This window comes from Cuculus canorus, chromosome 9, assembly GCF_017976375.1.
Source record: "Cuculus canorus isolate bCucCan1 chromosome 9, bCucCan1.pri, whole genome shotgun sequence".
In the NCBI taxonomy this organism is placed as follows: Eukaryota; Metazoa; Chordata; class Aves; order Cuculiformes; family Cuculidae; genus Cuculus; species Cuculus canorus.
In genome coordinates this window covers 14750329-14769276 of record NC_071409.1, presented here as the reverse complement: position 1 = coordinate 14769276, position 18948 = coordinate 14750329, and the positions used below count along the sequence as shown (strand labels likewise).

The 18948-nt window shown below is 42.0% G+C and overlaps 1 protein-coding gene across 1 annotated transcript; it reads right to left on the bottom strand.

The window, feature by feature from the left end:
• Nucleotides 1–420: 420 nt before the first annotated feature.
• FYTTD1 (forty-two-three domain containing 1) lies at nt 421–14670 on the bottom strand. The gene is made up of 9 exons (XM_054074752.1): nt 14511–14670; nt 11258–11389; nt 8139–8284; nt 7310–7422; nt 6390–6486; nt 5339–5400; nt 4434–4508; nt 3521–3647; nt 421–2430 (listed from the first exon to the last, which is right to left on the bottom strand). Exons 1-9 carry the CDS (start codon nt 14611–14613, stop codon nt 2335–2337), a joined length of 951 nt encoding a protein of 316 aa, XP_053930727.1. The 5' UTR covers nt 14614–14670; the 3' UTR covers nt 421–2334.
• Nucleotides 14671–18948: the final 4278 nt, after the last annotated feature.

Here is an 18948-nt window from a genome sequence, read left to right as displayed (position 1 = left end):
CGGGCAGCGCGTCCTTCCCGCACCAGCACCGCCGATCCTGCCCCACGAGGTGTCGAGCGCGGCCGCTGCTTGGGAGCAAAAGATGTCACAGCGATGGAAAACTTGGTGGGACAGATGAAGGGAGCTGGTACCGAAAGCACAGCGGAGGAAACACATTAACAGCAGATACGCTGAAATGGAAGTGAGCTTACGCAGTGCTGCTCGGCGAAGTCCTTACTTTTCAGGATATTAAGCTGGACAATAGCGAAAGCCCTCTTTAAATAAGGCTTTTTGTATAGTCATCAGAACGCTTAATAGGAACTTAAATCATTAAGAAGCCCTTGAAGGATGTCAGAAAATTGACGTAACCAACGTGGTTATAACAGGAACAAGACAGTATGAAACCTGTAACTTTTTATTTAAAAAAAAAAAATTAACAGCTTCAGAATAGATAAAATGTAATAACTTCTCCAAAAAATACCAAGAGGTACAGTGTAAAGCATCTTCTCATTAAATACAAACTAGCATTTTTTGATGCACTGCATCAATGTTTTGCATCTATGTTGATGCAAAAGAATTTTTTTGTTGCATCCTGGCCTGGAAAATGTTGCATTGAAACAGGATGGCTAACAACACCTTATCTACTCAAATTCTAACAGTGGGGCATTTTTTCATAAGAAAAATCCTACTAGTAATTAAGAAAAAAAAACCTTAACACCATTACATTTAGTTTATTTCTGCTAAGGTATATTTTAACATTAAAAATAAGGGTTTAAGTACTATATAGCATATCAAGGATGACTTTCAAACCCCTATACGAACAAAAGCCCTTCTACTCTCAAATGCTCTTCAGCACTGAAGTTCCTGGTCTATGCTAGTTAACTTGGAATTTGAGATAAAAATACAAGGAAACCAACTCTGTAAGAAGTCAAATGTATATTCAAGACAATCAAAAGGAATTAAACCCACTTTGAACACCATACACATTTCTGGATGCAGCAAGCCAATCCTTCTTTTACCTGACTGTACCTAAATCTCATTGCTATAGAACAGTGCTAAGTTCATCAGTTCCTGGTCTGGAAGTCATTCTGAACAGGTACCTCAGTTTTAGGGATCACAAACTCACACTGAGGATGCACCAGTTGTAACCATCCTGCAGATTCTGATGCATAAAGCTAAGCCTAAAATAAGTGACTCCATGCTCCTGCTTAATGCCTTCATGCTGGCAAACCGGGGGCTTTCCTCCAGCGACGTTCCCCAGTTTCAGCCAATTTCAAGACGACTGACCACTTCTGATCAGCTTCATATCTTGCCTCTCTTTGGTATACACAAACAAGTGCCATTAGACTGCTTGTCCCTGGCTGTTTGTAAGAGCCAGAGAAAACCCTCTGGGGCAAGGTATGAGAGATGAGAATCCTGTGTCTGGGAGGGTGAGGAACTCTACCATACCACTGACCTTGTCAACTGTTGGAATTTATTCCTATGAAATTATTGAAACATGAAGTTATTGCATTGAATTTGTGGGAAAAAAACTTACAAAAAGAAACAGAAAGCAAAAGAAGAAAAAAAGATTTTTTTTTAAAGAAAAAAACAGAGACAGATATACTCAATTTACAGAGGACAATGATGAACTTCAGCTATTTGCAATTTAATTTACTCTCATATTGCCTGTGCAGTACTCCTCCAATATGATCTGGACCACTTTTTAGGATAAGAGAATAGTCTCCATCCCAATTATGTGTTTTGGATCTCAGCTAACATCTTTATTTGTGAAAGTGAGGATGCAAGACATTTAGTTTTGAAGAAAAAAATGAACTTCAAAAGCACAAGTAAGTACAACCAATGCTCCCATGAAAAATGCCGCTACATCACTACCAAAGTATTCATGGACTGAGGCTCTGTGCCAAACTGCAGTCCATAAAAAGTTCATAGGCAGTCCCTAAAAAACCCTAAAATGGGGTTTGTAATGAAACACAGTCTTTATCATAACAGAGGGGCCAAAGAACAAGATACTGATCTCTCCTAAATAACAACAAAAAAAAACCTTTTAAAATTCATGTTTGTGTTTTGGTTGCGAGATGAACCAAAAGTCAGTGTTTGTTACCAGTTGGGCAACGAAATCTTTTCCAACCATCTGATGGTAGCGCTCCAGTGGATCTATTTCCTCACTTTCCTCCCCCTCGGGGTACCATGTCTTTTACCATTCAAAGTAAAAGTAATACAGATAAGATAGCTCTGCCACCATCTTAGCAAGAAGTCTGGAGAATTTCAGTAACATATACTATGTTCTTCTGCCCACTTTTTATTTCAGTTTCTTAGGTAGGTGGGATCAGGGCTCAAAGTCCATCTGTCAGGTTAGCCCACTGTTACAAACCGGCTTCCTTTGTTCTGAGACAGTGCTGTTCTTTGTTCCTTCAGGATCCCAAAACGTTCGTTTAACGTCATCCCTGTCTGCAAAATAAAGTCATTTCACCAGGAATGTAAAAGATTTTGGGTTAATTTAATCAAAGAAGTAGAGAGAAGAATACTTTTTTTCCTCATTGTGTATCATCACTTGACTTCTTGACTGCCTCACAAATTAAAAAACAAAAAGGAAGTTTAATTTTATTTCATCACTTCCCACAGCATTTAAAATCAGATTGGACTATACATCAAGAACTAGCATTTCTCAGAATTCATTAAAAACATATGGTACACAGTGTCAAAAATGAAAAGTCTACTCAAAATATTGTAGGTTAAACTGAGGAGAGAAAGAAAGAGGGAACTTTTGCTACACTCTTTTCCCCAGATCGTATGCAACTTTGACAAATACAGCATTTTAACTGTGTTAATAAGGTTGTTTTCCAGTCCATCCAGCTGAGGCAGCAGACTGGAGTCTAGTCCAAAAGCTCAATTAATTTTACAATATAGTAGGGACTATTTTCGATATACTGCTTATTCATGGAAGAAGCAAATCCAGACTGATGCCCTGACCCCATGTAGTTTTTCACAGCTTGCAGGAAGGAGCTGGTTAAAAGAACAGGATCCAGCTCTTACTCTGTAACAACTCCTTCAATAACAAGTAAGATTCTTGCCTCAAGTTGCCTGCTTTCATGAAGCTTGTGAAAAATTGTTCATCTTTCAAGCCTTTAAGTCATCATATTTGATTTTTTTCTTCCTAGACGCATAGAAAAAGTTGCCTTTTAAATTCAGCTGTCAGGGTTCCCTGCAGATTACACAACTGAAAGCAGCTCATCCCTGAATTACGCACATTTGTTGATTCAAACGCAGTAGGAGCACCAGAAGGCTTTTAGGAATATTTAACAATTTAAATTGCATTTAAAGCACGTGGGCATGCAAGACATGAACTAGAGCAACAAGAAGAGTGAGTTTGGTTACTTGAAGTTACATGGCAAATTAATGGAAGAACTCTTAAGTGGAAACAAGTAGTCGCTAGTTCCCTCTTTCTGCCACTAGTGAATCTAGGCAGAAAGTGCCTGGCTCACCAACTTTTATCTGTCTTGCAACTACTTCCACAGTTAAGGAGAGAAACTGCATTTACCTGTTTTCCAACACTATTGATATCAAACTGCAAAGGAACCCCTTTGGGAATTTTCTTCTCTTCAGATTGGTCCCTCTTCATCAGAAATGGTGGCACAGGAGTACGAGTTAATCGTAATTTCTGGGAACTGTGGGAAGAATGTTAGAAAGGATACAGTGAATACGCCTTATGTAATAAAGCCTTAATGCTGATAGAGGTATTAATTTTTCATCACACCATTTGATTAGGTGGGCTGAACAGCTGGAGGGCAGATTCAAGAAGCTAAAAGTCAGGCAGAACTACCAACAGGTAGCATTTGTTATCAGATAGCAAGTGTCCCGATTGGAAGTGATCTTACCTTTTATCTCTCAATCCTACTGACAAATGTATAATTTGCGGTTAATTATTCCCATAAAACAAAAAAAAATCAGTACAGTCTTCCTTACAGACAAAATCCTATTAATGAAAAAAAGCTACTCAAGAGATTTTTTTAAATAAAACCCTTCAAGAAACAACAGTACCATCATCTTCCCGAAGATCTATACAGCAATGCTTTCTTTAAGCACAACTCTAGCAGTATCTTTATGAATCAGGGAGGAACTATGACTATCACTCATCAACAAGATGGTCATTCATTTTCATTCAGGCAGGGGAGGAAACCAGCAAACATGGTCTGGTTTGGAAGAGACAGACAGGGTGAAAAATATACCTGCCCAGCAGTCTTCAACTCCATGCATCACATCACTCTCCTAAACAGGAGACACCTTGTGAAATCCAGCTGTGATATTATCCAAACACAGCTGAGAAGTGCTCAGAAAGTTTTCATAAGAAGCTGCAAAATACTGAAGTACTATCTGCAAGGAACTTGCAAAATGCCTCAGAACAGCAATTTCAATTATGTCAAGAACATTTCAGAGCTTTTTTGAAAACTTACATTGGGGTTATGATTGCTCCTGGGTTGTCAATAGACACAGTCAGAATCCCTCCACTTGTAGTCGAAGTTCGCCATCTAGTTTGAAAACACAGAAATCACTTGCAAAGACAATGCAGAAATTTGAGTCAGAGTATCTTTACATGTGTGTCCAGAACACAAAAGCTTCCAGAGTATGGGCCAGTACAAAGACCACATGCAGTCAAACAATCTAAAAGAAGCCTGGCTATTGATTCTTCTATCTTTTACATTACATAAACCTATTCAGGAGAGCACTAGATCACCTGCTGGCAAGGTGTACTAAAACTACAGCAGTGACTGAAACTTCACTTTTTAAAAACATTGTTTCATTGCTACAGATGGGACCAACAGGGTCCTGACAGCAAATCAAAGAGGTGACAGACTGCAGGTCTGCAGAATATGCTGCTTACTCAGCCTCTTGGGTTACTGACAAACAAGTTGCAAAGAGCCTAGCACGCACAGAATAATATAAGAAGAACACCTGTGGGAAGAGCTGAGTGTCCACCTTGTGACCTGCCTTGCTTATTTCCAAACTGCTTCATCAGTTTATATGTAAAATAAATAAAACAGAAATTACGTCGGGAGCTCAAGAGAATCTTGACATTTGAATCTTAGTTCCAATCTATGCAGTATTCATGAATGGCAAAGGTTAGTCTGATCCTCTGAAGCTATCACCTTCCCCCTCATTCCTGCAAGCATCTTATGCAAATAAACTCCTCCGGGTTAAACTAGAAGATAATTTAGGAAATGACTGCAAATAGGGGGAAGATCACTGTCACTCAGCTGACAGGCCTACAGGAAAAAAAATCTCATTCAATTATCATAGTCAGAATTAAAGTGAGAATTATAAAAGCAACCAAACTAAAATTTTCCATATAAATACTTACTGACGAGCCCTCTTTACTGTCTGATTATCAAGATCATCTGTTGATTGCACTTGGGCCTGCACCTGAAAATACATCAAATCAGACACTGGATTTGAATATTATCTCAATGCCTGTGGTAGCAGTTGTAAATACAGAAGTTCAGAAGTAGAAGTTTAAGGCAGTTTGTAGGCTCTGCACAAATGCCGCTGTACTTTCAGAGCGACTTCAAAGGTAGCGATCCTATTACTTTAAGACATTGGAAAGAAATTACTTTAAGAACACAGAACGATTTAAACAAAACAGTCAGTGACAGTAACTTAACCAAACAGAGAGACGGAAACATTTGTGGACTATTGTCAGCAAACATACACTTTGCCAAGATCCACCAAAACGTTACCAGGCAAGTAAGAAAAACCTGGCTAGTTTCTAATCTGATCAATGTTAAGACACATAATATCCAATATGCCACTGAGTCACACTGCTCTTTTAAAGGACGTTGGGTTTGGCTGTCTTCCTCCTGATCCTGTCTGTAACTCTACAATCCACGTACATGGAAGATGGCAACTGCTTACTGTCTCAGTGATGGCAGTTGTAGAATGAAGGTGAAAACAAAAACCAGAAACACCACTATCACTCACTGCAAACTCTCTATTCTCTTGATCCTATTCAAAACAACTGAAAAATCCTTACATAACTAAAATAACTTAAAAAAAAATAACGCTAATAAAAAAATCTGATTCTAAAATATGTTTTTGCTTTATTCTTCACCTGAAGGCAATTTCTGAAAGCTGCACAAAGCTTTCTAACCTATACTCTTAAAAGGAAAAATTAATACCCTGCAACTATTCAGTGCCAAATACTCTGACATCTGGCTATGCTGGAACAGGAAGCCAGACTCGGTGGGTTACAGTAACTGAAAAGGACAAGTACATTTCCCTAAAAGAATTCGTGCGTATTTCCCAGTCTACCTGAAGATTCTACTCAGAACTAATATTTGAAGTTGATTCTTAAGTGAAAGAGGTTAGCTTAGAATCTGTGGCACAATTACATTGCATTTAGTAATTTTTGTTACCTTCAGCCCCCTTCTAAAAAGGAAAGTTGCTTGACGAGTGTCTTTCTGCTGATTTAGTTTGTTTCCAATTCTGGCAAAAGCGGATGGCATGTTATTCCTGTAATATTTAATAAAATACAGTTATCAAATGTCGACAAGTAACATCTCGGAGAGATCACTATGAAAGTCAGGAAATTGCCCAAACACATCCCTAAGCACAGCTGCAATACTGCCTCTTTGGGGCTGAACATTTCAGTTTCAATAAGCTTCCTTCTCATCTACTAGGAACAAAACACATTACTCATAAATGGGGAAATCACTTCTGTCACACAGAAGCATAGCACTCCTACATCACATGGCAGCATGGCTATTATTTATGCTTTTTAGTTTGCTCAGTATCCACCAGCACTTTAAATATTGCTGATTAGATCAAGAAAAAAAAGGGTAGTCTTGATATCTACAAAGAACATTTGTTTACAGTTTCCACAATAGAGCCACATAGTGAAAGTTTTCATCATGCAGACCAGTGAAGATACAGTTTGTAACAGATATGTTAATTCCAGCACTAACAAAACATGCAATAACTTCCATAATACTGAAGATGGCACCAGCCTCCACAAAGGCATTTTATTTACAAAGCCACTTCAAAGCTACTGAAATTCACATTGGTCATACAGGCTGCATATGATAGGCAGAATACCAGGTGCTCACAAACAGAGGTACTTCCCCAGTGCTCTACACAGAAATAAATATCTGGCTTCATATTGAGAATGTTTGTCCCATACTCCTCTTCCAGATCTGTAGAACTTCATACATAAGATAGCCTTGACCATATTACTACAGCTAGTACCTAGTGCCTTCCCCTGGACTCAGTCCTGTCCAACAGAAATCACTATGGAAAGTTGTCAAAAAGAATTCAGTAAGCAGACATGGTATTTTACCTTCTGTCTAGCAAGGCAGACCTCTGGAGGGCTGGAGCTCGTTTTCTCTGCATTTCAGATTGTCTCTGCAGGTTTGTTTTCTTTTTCAAAACTGGGTAATTCCGCTGTGCATTCTTAAAAAAACCCAATAATATGGATACTGTATACACACAAACACTTTTCCTTCAATTTCCATTTACAAACCGCATATATATTTGGCTTTACCTACATTTCACAGTGTAGTATGATTGAAAACAGCTTTTACACTTCCATGAATTCTAGACTCCTCTCCTTACCAGGCAAAAAAAAATAATAGCAGAGCTTAGTAGTGACTATTTGATTACTGTACCTCCCTAAACGTACAAAACACATGCTCCATGCATCTTTAAAATTCCTCTCCTTCCCAAACGCAGAAGTAATCCCCATTCTACAGCACTGAATGAAATGGAGCAGGAAACAATGCAGTGGAGGAGTGTAGAAAAGGGAGCCAACTGAAGGAGTGAAGTATTCCACAGTAACATTTTTGCAAGAGACATGTGCTTAACACCTGCATGTTTGCTGAATCCCAGATTGTAACAAAGTTACGCAAAGACCAGTAAGTGAGCTTGTCTTGCAAATACTTTTGTACTTCAATTTTCATGACTTGCAACCCAATTAAGTGTTAAAAAAAAAAATACTTTCAAACCCAGTCTTTAACTACACTCCTCAAACCAAACAAGAATTAAGCTCAGGCATCCTCAATTTAATAAAAGGTTGTACCAGATGTCTCCATTTTAGCATTGTTCTGAAGGCACTGTATTTCATTCTTTTAATCCGTTCTTACATGAACCACTAGAATTGCATTAATTACCTTCTCAGTAAGTGGCTGTCTGTTCAGAGGACTAACTCCTTTGGGTGAACCCACTGCCTTCTTGGCTGCCAAGCCAGTTATAACTCCGTAAGAACGCTTCTTCCCTGCTATCTTCTTTCTGCGTCCCAAACGATTTTTACTATAACCTGCGAAAAGCACAGAGTTCAACAGTTCTTATTGAAAGAAAAGGTTTATTGCTTTAAGATGCTACAAAGGCAACAAAATTTAGTTGGCTGCACACTTCAAGCCTTAGAGCAGAAGCTGTCACTACAGCTGGAAGATGATTTGGTCATTCAGTCACTTCAGTAGGTCTGGCCCGAGGCCTGGCATGACAATAACCAGCTTCTCATATAAATCACAGCATTGCTCTGGTTTGTTGCATTAATTTCTTAATTTTGTTATTTGACATGCCTACAGAGTCATTCTGGCATAGAAAACCAGCAGTATACTCTAAAATGGAACTGCATCAAGTACTGAATAATACAGACCAAAACCAAACAACAAAAAAAACCCAAACCCAGCTCCTCACCCAATCAACAAACTTTAAATTACCAGTTTAAAGGGAAAAGGAAAAAAAAAAACACAGAGAAAACACAACTTCAAAGTTAATTTATTTAGATCAGTGGCTCCCAAGACATGACTTAAGAAAAAAGAACGTAGCAGTTGGTCCACAAAACCATATTAAACAGAGTACAAATTACATCACATTTAAAGTGTTTTCAATTAGAATTCTGCATGGTGATCCAGACAAAACTGAGAATTGAAAGCAGCCTTTGAATATAAGAGGCTTATAAGTCTGAAGTCTGTGGTATAAACATCTTTAATCTTCAGTTACAAGGGTTTGGTTCACCCTGTCTGGAGCCATTTAGCTTTGCACTGTGAATACAGACCACACTTCAGTTTCGTCCCCAAGTATCGCTCCCTCTAGAACCTCAGCCAGCAAGATAAATTCAAGACTAAGGAGTCAGCTCTACAGCAACAGACATGTCTAGTTTTGACATATCTGACTTCACAGCATCAATAATAAATCTGTGCTTCTTCATGAATCAGGATCCACCACGAGACCGGTCAAAACCCAGCTTAGATAAATCTGCCATGGAGAAACTGCTGTGTACCCACTTTTTGTGAATGCTCTTTTCAAACAGAAAAGCTGAGAAACGGTTACTTAGGCTGAAAGGGACCTCATGAGCTCTTTGGACCAACCTTTGCTCAAATGAATAAGTACCTCAAAGTTAGCTCAGGCTTCACAGTGGTTTCTGTAGTTGCATTCTGTGTGTCGCCAAGGACAACTTTTATTTAAATCAACAATGTTCTTCTCTCTGTTTCTCCCCTCAAAGACTGAAAAGCGTCCCAGCTCAAGTTCCCTGCCTCTTTCCAGAGAGTTTGGCAGCCACTTCTAAAACCACAAGGAATTGAATGCTGTTGTAGACAGCTACAGAAACCACAAACAATCAAACAACATAGTATTTGCTACTTATCAGAATAACTTCAATGGCAACGGAGCAGCAATAAATATATTGTTCATGAGCTACTAATAACTAAAATGTTCAGAGCTATTTAATGATACGTTTTGCTCAAAACCCAATATAAACAAGTTTTGCTTTAAGTGGGAGAAAATGTGTTGAGCTGTACAGAAGAGAGCAGCTGAAGCAATCCACATTTCAATATGTGATGAATCTGGCAATTTTGGACACTCACTTTTTCCTATAACAAGGGCAGGTAAGGAGGGAAGGTTGCAAGAGAGAAAAGTAACTGTCAAGACAGTTGTATTCAGAGTTCTTCCTAAAATTCTGAATTCTACTTCTTGCTTCTTTCGTGCCCTTCGGATCATAAACAACTGTGGTCATAAACAGAAGCAAACCTGTTTGATAATCTACAGCTTAAATTCACTTACTCTTTCACCTACACAAATATTCTTACACTTGGGGCTGACTGACGTAAAATATTTTCCTGCATTGTCACCAATTTACTGAAGATGCACACATTAAGCAACGCTGCCCTGATGACCTATAAGCAGCAGAACTCCCCTGAGCAACATGACATTCCACTTACTCCCAAAGACATTTGCGTCCAAGATGCTAACTATGAGCTGCAGCTACAGCAAAATTAAGCAATGACAAAGATAAAATGGGGGTCACTGTGAATACACCAGAGACACATGTATTTGTTTGAAATGAATGCCACTAAACAGGGAATTGCATCTATTAACTTAAACACTTCATTAGTTTGGGATTGAGGTGGTAAGCTTTCTGATGAGACAGTATTTTTCCATATTTTGATAATTCAGTGCTAAAAAGGTACTTTTCAACATTAAACATAAGCAAAACCAGTCTATACTTCAAGCAGGTGCTGGCCATGTACTGGACTAACACCTGGAGACCATTTTAGAATACGACTCCGGTTTATAAAAAAATCCTGACAGTTACTTGGGGAATCTGCAGCAAAGTCTTTATTGTGCACTACTCCACCTCTTCACTCACTTGCTACGTGATTTTTTTCCCCTGCTTTCGTATTCCACTGTAAAAACACTGTCTTAAGAAGGCTGACACAGCACTTCCTCTACATCCCAAGGACTTAACAAGAAAAGCCAACTCAGACACTCTGCACTATCCATTTACATATCCCAGAGGCAGCATTACAGTCTCAGTAACAGCTATTTTGGGGAGGCCTATAAAAACTCTACCTAGCAAAATTAAAATATGCTGTCTCTTTTGCACAAAGCTCTGGGCTGTGGCAAGGCCTCCGCTTTTCTAAATATACAGTCCCTGGCACAAGCACACTTTCTGTCCATCTCTGAGAATGAACAAAGTACCAAAACAATTTCCAAAATTAAAATATTAAAAAAAAAATAAAAATCAGAAAGCAAGCCAAACCTTCCTTGAGTCAAGAAGTCCCTCAAGCACCTAAGCTCCCTGTTGGCCAAACACATGAATGCTGTTCTCGCACTGAACCAAACATAATGGATTAAAAGTACTGAATTATATAATCAAAGCTGTATAATCAAAGCTATTTCAAAGACCCCTCAATTGACCGTGTCCATCCACGCATTTTCATTACGTTACATTTCAGCTCAAAAATACCCAAACCTCTGCAATCCACATGATTTTTGGGATACATACCTTTCTGCTGTTGGATCCCCCACTTGGAGCCTGGCGTCCCGAACTGTCGAGTTCGATTCTGCTGAAGCCCTCTTTTCAGTTTGGGGGAATACTGTTTTCTCTCTTCTTTCTTGTTCAGTTTAATTATATCATCTGCAAGCAGGACATAAAAAAGAAAGATTGGCCACATTGCAGACATATTCTAGTTCAGAAGAAAACATCCTCGCAAGCTGCAGTCATGGGAAACAGACCAGTTAATCTCACAAATCCAGCACATACAAATTAAGGTTCTAGAAACATGTCTAAAGAACAGTGAGTCCCTATTAGTCTTAAAGCGCTGCCTTTATAACATAATGCCCTAGCCAAAGAGAAGGAGTTGCATACATCCAGAACATCCAAGAGACTTGAAATATTGTGGCACTCAGCCCAGTATGAAATTCTAAACTGAATGACTCCACTAGTTTTTGTCTTCCATTGAAAAGGAGATAATCCCTTCTCACTATCAGACTTTGCATATTCCAGACAAAATGTCAATTCAAGCCTTAGTTCTTTCATCCCAAGTTACTTGAGAAAAATGACACAGAGAGAACTTGGCCCATCAGTTATCTTCATAAGTTCAGTGAGGCTCAGATGACGGGGAAAAAAGCAAACAAGACTTCCGTCCCCAGGTACCAGCAATCCAAAGAAACTATTTTATCTATTGTCCAGGGAAACAATGTTGAACAAATTATTAATTGGTTTATGAATACATGTAGGATTATAAACTCATGAAGAGTGAACAGCAGGTCTGTCAAGTGCAAATCATGCCACATCAGTTTGATTTCCTTCACTGACCTGAGCTGGCTCAGGACAGAAAATTAAAGCATGTTTTTATACGACTATCGCTTTGTTTACAAAAACATCATAAAGGAAAATGTCTAATTATGTTTATTTTGTCTAGATCATGAAAGAACAACTGACAAAAACATCACATTTCAGCAGGGATCTACCACAAACACGTGGATATCTTTTTTTTGAGTCAGTGGATATCTTTTTTTTGAGACGGGGAAGGGTTACTGTAATAGAGTTCAAACAGACTCGGATGGGGTGGAAAACAGTATTAAAAAACCTTCATGACATTGTTATCCAATGTTTTGTATCCTGCTGAAGTAAAGCCAAGAGAAAAATCAGCTCACAGTGCTTCAAAAATGACTGACTATTCAGGAAAAAAAGTCTATTAGGATAAGGAATACTGATACAGGTCACTCAGGGTTGATTTCTATGGAATCTTCTTTACCAAAGGTATCACTCCTGGAGCAATGATTCTCAAACAATCCCTTCTATATGACAAAGGAAAGCAATGGAACTCCAAAGTTGTACAGAGGTCCAAAACAGCAGAAACAATTGCTGCCAACAGTGGTTCTCAAGCAGAAGCGCTATCTGAACTTGGTGCCATTAATAAAGCAATGTTCAACAAAAACTAAAACTTCCAAAACTGTTAGAGCAGAATACATAATTCTGTGTAAGAGCTGCTTCCATCCTTATGGACTTGTGATACAAAACAACATGTTCAGAGAGCACTTGCTTCACAATTCATCTGCTACATCTTAAATCCCATTTTTGCAAGTTACTTGCAAAAGTAACTATGTGCAGAGTTACAAGTTTCTAAACAAAGGAACTTAAGTTTCAGCTATCCTCTTCTTTGGGGAAATGAAGGATATCTAGGACATCACAAATTTGTTTGCTCAGATACACTGAAGCGTTCTCCTATCTTACCTGAGACTGGAGATCAAAACTACAGCTAGAACAGCAGAGTAATCTGGGAACATTATCAAACTGCAAACTTAGCTTCAGATGAGTTGCATGTAACACGCTAGCACCAAAAGTAAGTTTAGTCTTTATTACTAGAAAATATTCAACGTTAGGACCTACATCTTAAGATTTCGTAGATTAATGTCATGTCTATTTTTTGGATATCATGACAGATGTGGGACTGAATATTATCTTTGCCTACACCAAACCATAGAGCTTTGGCATGGGAACAGTAGCCACGGATGACACTGTTCTCCCACAATGCTGCCCTTGCAAGGAAACAAGTTAAGGTACACACCTGTTCACAGCAGCTTCTTACACAAAAGCTCACCATGACACCAGAGCAGCTTTTTGCAACCTGCTATTAGTCAGTGTCCAGGACACGTACCAGTGGCTACCTGAACGGTTAATTTGGCCAAGTAAGAAACATCAGATCATATGAAAAGAGAGAACTAGCAACTCACTATCAGTAACTCTATTAATCTTGGCAACCTTGGAAACAAAGATTCAGCACTCTATACTGTAAGTAAAAATAGATGTTCAGATTTATATGAATGCTGTAACGCTACTCTACCTTCAGACAAACTCTAAACTTCTTTTCACAAGTTGTCTCCGTTGACAAAACAAAGAACTCCACTGGATCATTTACAGAAAGAAAAGTTGTACAAATCCTCTTATTTTAAGGTGGCCCACAAAAGCTGAGTCTACCCTTAACATTGCAACTCATACTGTGATTTCACTGTTTTAAGCAAGTCTCCTAATAGTACCTATCAGCCACACTCTGGCAGCGCCATGGAGCTGTACTGGAGCATACAAAATCGATTCTTTTTTGGTAAAACTTAACTGGAAGATGCACTCCAGGTACACAACAAATGTGTCCTCAGCTGCTAAGGGGCCTCAGTACACAGGACCAGAACAGAACTACTCTGGGATACCTCTGAAATATAACAGCATGGGAGGCAGGTTCTCAGACAGACACAGCCCTGCAGCGAGGCTGTGGAGCTCCCTCACACACCCCAATGGGAGCAAATGGAAGAAAGGGGGAAGCTGTCACAGGAAACTACGCGCTGAGAGAACATCACACTTGATCTGCCTGGTACCTTACTGCAGAAGAGTTACAAAGACTTGCCATTACCAACTTCCAGACCTGGGAAAAGAAAAATGCAAGGCCAGCTGAGCAGCAAGCAACCCAAACCCCCGTCCCTGCAGTGCTGAGCCCCGAGACGCTCCCCTCAGCAAAGGGCACAGGCACCCAGATAGCACAAAGGGGCTTCACCCCTCTGACCTCGGCCCCGCTGCGGCGCGGACACAGTCGCCCCGCCCGCCCCCCCCGCGCCCCGGCAGTGGTAGGGGCCGCCTGCCCCCGCGCCCTGCGTTGGTTCCGCCCGCGCCACAGCCCAGCAGCTGGCTCCCCCCCAACCCCGGCGGGGTTTCACCCGCGGCCCTCCACCCCCGGCGCGGCGGGCCCGGACATTCCCCTCACCGAGGGACATATCGATCTTCTCCAGGCTGTCGCTGCTGCCGGCCCGCACCCCCACCGCAGGCGAGGAGCCCGACAGCGGCACCGCAGCCCCGAATGCGCTCATGGCTGCCGGCAGCACCTCCACCACCACCCCTCGCCGCCTCAGCCTGCCCCGCGCGTGCGCGCGTACGCACATAATGCGACGCGCATGCGCTGTAGCACCCCCCAGCCCCGCCCGCGCATGCGCAGTGATCGCTCCCCGGAGTAGGGGAGCGGGCGGCGCTCTGCCCCCCCTCACCTGGCGCCGCGCGCCGCCCCCTGCTGGCCGGGAGGAGCAGGGCCAGGGGGCGCTGGTTCCAGCGTCGCCTTTGGAGCGGGGACAGGAGTGGCTCTGCTCGGCTTCTGGCAGAGTGGTACCTCCAAGAGCGGGGTTCCAACCAGGGTCCTAGTTAGAAATATCACGGTGGGCTTAAAATTAGTACTTAAACCCAGAAGAGCGTGACTGCTGGCGTTCTGTTCTCCAGCTTTTGGTCAGGAGCACATGAGCCAGAAACTCAGAGAGAAATTAACTACTTGTTTCTTTGAACAAGGAATCCAGTGAAGGCTTTCCCTCCCTGTCTATTTATGTACCCCATCTGGAGTCCAGTTCTGGAATCCCCAACATATGAAGGATATGGAACTGTTGAATGGGTGCAGAGGAGTCTTCAAAGATGATCGGAGGGCTGGAGCACCTCTGCTATGAGGACAGGCTGAGAGACTTGGGGTTGTTCAGCCTGGAGAAGAGAAGGATCAGAGGAGACCTTACAGCTGCCTTCCAGGGGCCCTACAGGAAAGCTGAGGAGGGACTTCTTACAAGGGCATGGAGTGATAGGGCAAGGGGGAATGGCTTTAAATTGGAGTTGGGAAGATTTAGATTAGACATCAGGAAGAAATTCTTCCCAATAAGGGTGGTGAGGCATTGGCACAGGTTGCCCAGGGAAGCTGTGGCTACCCCATCTCTGGGCGTGTTCAAGACCAGGTTGGGTGAAGCTCTGAGCAGCCTGGTCTGGTGGGAGGTGTACCTGCCCTTGGCAGGGGGGTGGAACTAGATGATCGTTAAGGTACTTTCCAACCGAAACCATTCTATGACTCTATTTGCATTCTTCGGAGCTGTGTGCATGATTGTTGGGTCAGTAGGGCACACTGGGATCTGCCTCTCCTACACAGCAGCGCTGCCTCCCCTTGGCACCCTCTTTATTCAAGTTTTTATCTGGAATCTCTACATCTTGCTCATAGTTGGCTGAAATTGGTCAGTGAGTTCCAGAGGGAAGGAGCAGATGGGCAATCATTGTGATTGCAGAGGCTGAACTTCCTTCAGAAACCAGGCAGTGAACGGCAAAAGGAAAATCCATACCAATTTTCCCCACTCACATTGATCACCTGGCATTACTGTCTGCATCTCCATGAGTTTTCTCCAGGAGCTGTGCTGAGGCTGCCATAAAAAAGCTGCTTTCCCTTGCCCTTCAGTGGACTTTGCAACATGACCAAAGGATAACTTGTTTTGGGGTTTGACTGACTGCCTCCACTAGTGGGGAACTCCATTCTGAGACTCCAAGGACTATGCTGTGAACACCCTCGGGCAGGAGTAAATATTTCCATACACACAACCTTACACAAAACTTTCTGCAGTAGGATCACACCCACATCTCATTAACTGCCCACACACTCCATATGCCCATTTGCTAAATAAATACTCCGTGGCAAATGTGATCTACTAAGCATCTGATCCTCGCATGTGACCCCAGGCACGGTTGTGTCCCTCTGTGCTGGGAGGTGCCTGTAAACGCTGTACCGGCCTTTGCCCCTTCACTGCCAATTTGATCTTTCTAGGAGCATTTCATGAAAAGCAAGAGTGGCAGGGGAAAGCTGAGGCTTACTGGTCTCTGTTCTGTACTACAGCCTGGTTCTCTCCATTTACACTTTTCATGCGACTCTTCCCTTTTAAAGTAAGGCAAATAACAAGCTGTTAGGTGTCCCTCTTGCTGCTTTCCACTGCCTAGAACAGAATGGCTCAATTATTGTTAGAGGACATCTTCAGCCAGTGAGAGATTTTCCCTTCAAGCAGGAGGAGCTTGTGACCACAGTGCTGCAGGTGGAATTCTACCTCATTTTGTTCTCTGTATTCTCTATAAGGAATCCATACAGAATCTTGGAGCCACATATTTGGTAATTTATGCATTTTTCTCCAGATGACAAGTGGGATTTGATGACAAGTGAATGATAACAAGTGGGACTTGAGCTTCTGAAAGTAAGGCTGCATTTTTAAATCTCCAGATGACCAACAAAAACTAATAATAAATGTGTCACATTAAAGATGTGTTTTTTAAAAAACTTGAAACCAAATTCCTGTGATGCTGTAGGGTGCAGCTCCATCTGGTGACTATGTCACACTGGCAAACAAATGCTCCGTTTACCCTAAACAAATAAATTCCCTGTGAAGGTGGCAGATGCTGCCGGTCCTCGTGACAGGTGGGAATCAGAACAAATTCAGACTGCACCACATCCATGGGTTGCATTTATTATCCAAACAGAACAGCTGCCTGCTGCTCAGCACAACAGAAAACCAGTCAAAGGTTCTGATCCTGTATTTCTGTTTGGTGTTCAAAGTGGCTGGAATGCTGTAGGGATCATGGAGGCAGCCATGGAAACATCAGTTCTTGATTTTCTGTCTAATTCTCAGGGCTGTGTCAGCATTGAACCTTGTGGCGTGTTCCATGAGGCATTGATCGTTACAAGAGCTTGTATCCACTGCAAGAAGACAGTGTGTCTAAAGCATCCACAGGCTGTAGTAAGTTTTGGAGCCGATTCTTCCCTAGCCCTTTCCCAGACTTTTCCTGAACACCAGTTGTCTCCTCACAAAAATGGGACTTCACAGCTTGGCTGCTCAGTAACCTCTGTTATTATGGTACAGGACATTGGGGTCGGACGGGGAATTGCAGACTAGATGTTCCCTGCTGCACATCCTGGCTGAAATTCCCAAGAGGGAGTGTTTAAATTGCCAAGCAGAAACCACATCAAAAGAATAAGGTACTAAATGCACTCATAGATTTAAAGCCAGAGGGGACCATCTAGTCCAAGCTGTGGAATATCACACCTGCATTGGTCCCAGAAACAGGTGAGTTACTCAAGTGCATTTTCCAAAGGGTGTCTCTGCTTTCCCTAGGGAGTGATTCCAAGGCACAGGCATTACCCCTGCTAAAAATAGGTTCTTGTTCCTAACATGAAATTGTCTGGCACCTACCAGTAACATCCAATTTTGCCTTCTCTGTGAGGTACTTTTAATAAGTAAAGAAATTACATTGAGTTGTTAACTGACTTTGTGTTACCCAAGTCTTCCCCAAACAGCAATCAGGTCTGTTGGTTCCTAATTCTGCTGCTGCTTAGCAAAAGGATACATACATGCATTTAAAATTGACCTCTCTTGGCGCACTCACATTTTACACTGGAGAATTAATCTTTGGTTTAGTCTCAGCACGGTCCCAGAATCCAACACGTTTGTGTCTGGCTGTAGGGTCTATATGATCAGGCTTACTTTAGACACAACGATTTTTTATACGCTCTCTAAAGTGACATAGGCATTGATACCAGTTCAGTAAACAGTGTCTAGAAGTAACATAGGAAAAACAACATAATCAAGGAAAAGGAGAGGATTTTCTTAAGTAAAATGTAAAAAAATGACAGTCGAGCAATACGCAAGCTATTTTTGACTTATGGAGCTACAAGAATCTTGTAAATTCCTGTTGTAGGAGCTAAATTAGTTTTGTCAGCTTCTTCTTATCGACCAGCACCCCCAAGTCCTTCTCTGCAGGGCTGCTCTCAATTCTCTGCAGGGCTTCTCCCAATAAGGCATCAGACAACTCTGCAGACATCTCTGGGTTTTGCCTCCCACAAGAATTTGTCTTTGACTGTTCTCAGTCTGGCGGGAGCTGCACCACGTTTGAAGTTTCATTTAACTGCTTTTTAGTGGAGAGTACGTAATAGTTCTGCAACGTTTTTCACATGCCCTTTACTGTGGGCAGTGGAACAGAAACGCTGTTCGCCTCTGCCGGTACCGGCGGTGTGAGCCGTCTCTCGGGGACACGTCGTTTGTTTTTTTTCCTTGCCATTGATACCGAAAATACCATTTTCCCATCATTGCTGATGTAGCGGTTGTCTCGGTCAGCGATTATTGTGGTTTAACTCTGCGGTGCAGCAAAACCCCAGTGCAAACACTGCACGCGGAGGGCTGAGACCGCTCAGTCCCTCGGTCGCCACGGACACAGACACACGTGAGCGCCCGATACGTGGCGTCCGCGGCAACGGGACGGCGCGCAGTGCATGCCGGGAGCCTTAGTTTGCGGCTGGGCAGGGCGGGTTCTCGCCTCCACGTGACAGGGGGGCGGTGGCAGCGGGCGAGGGCGACCTCGCGCATTGCATGCCG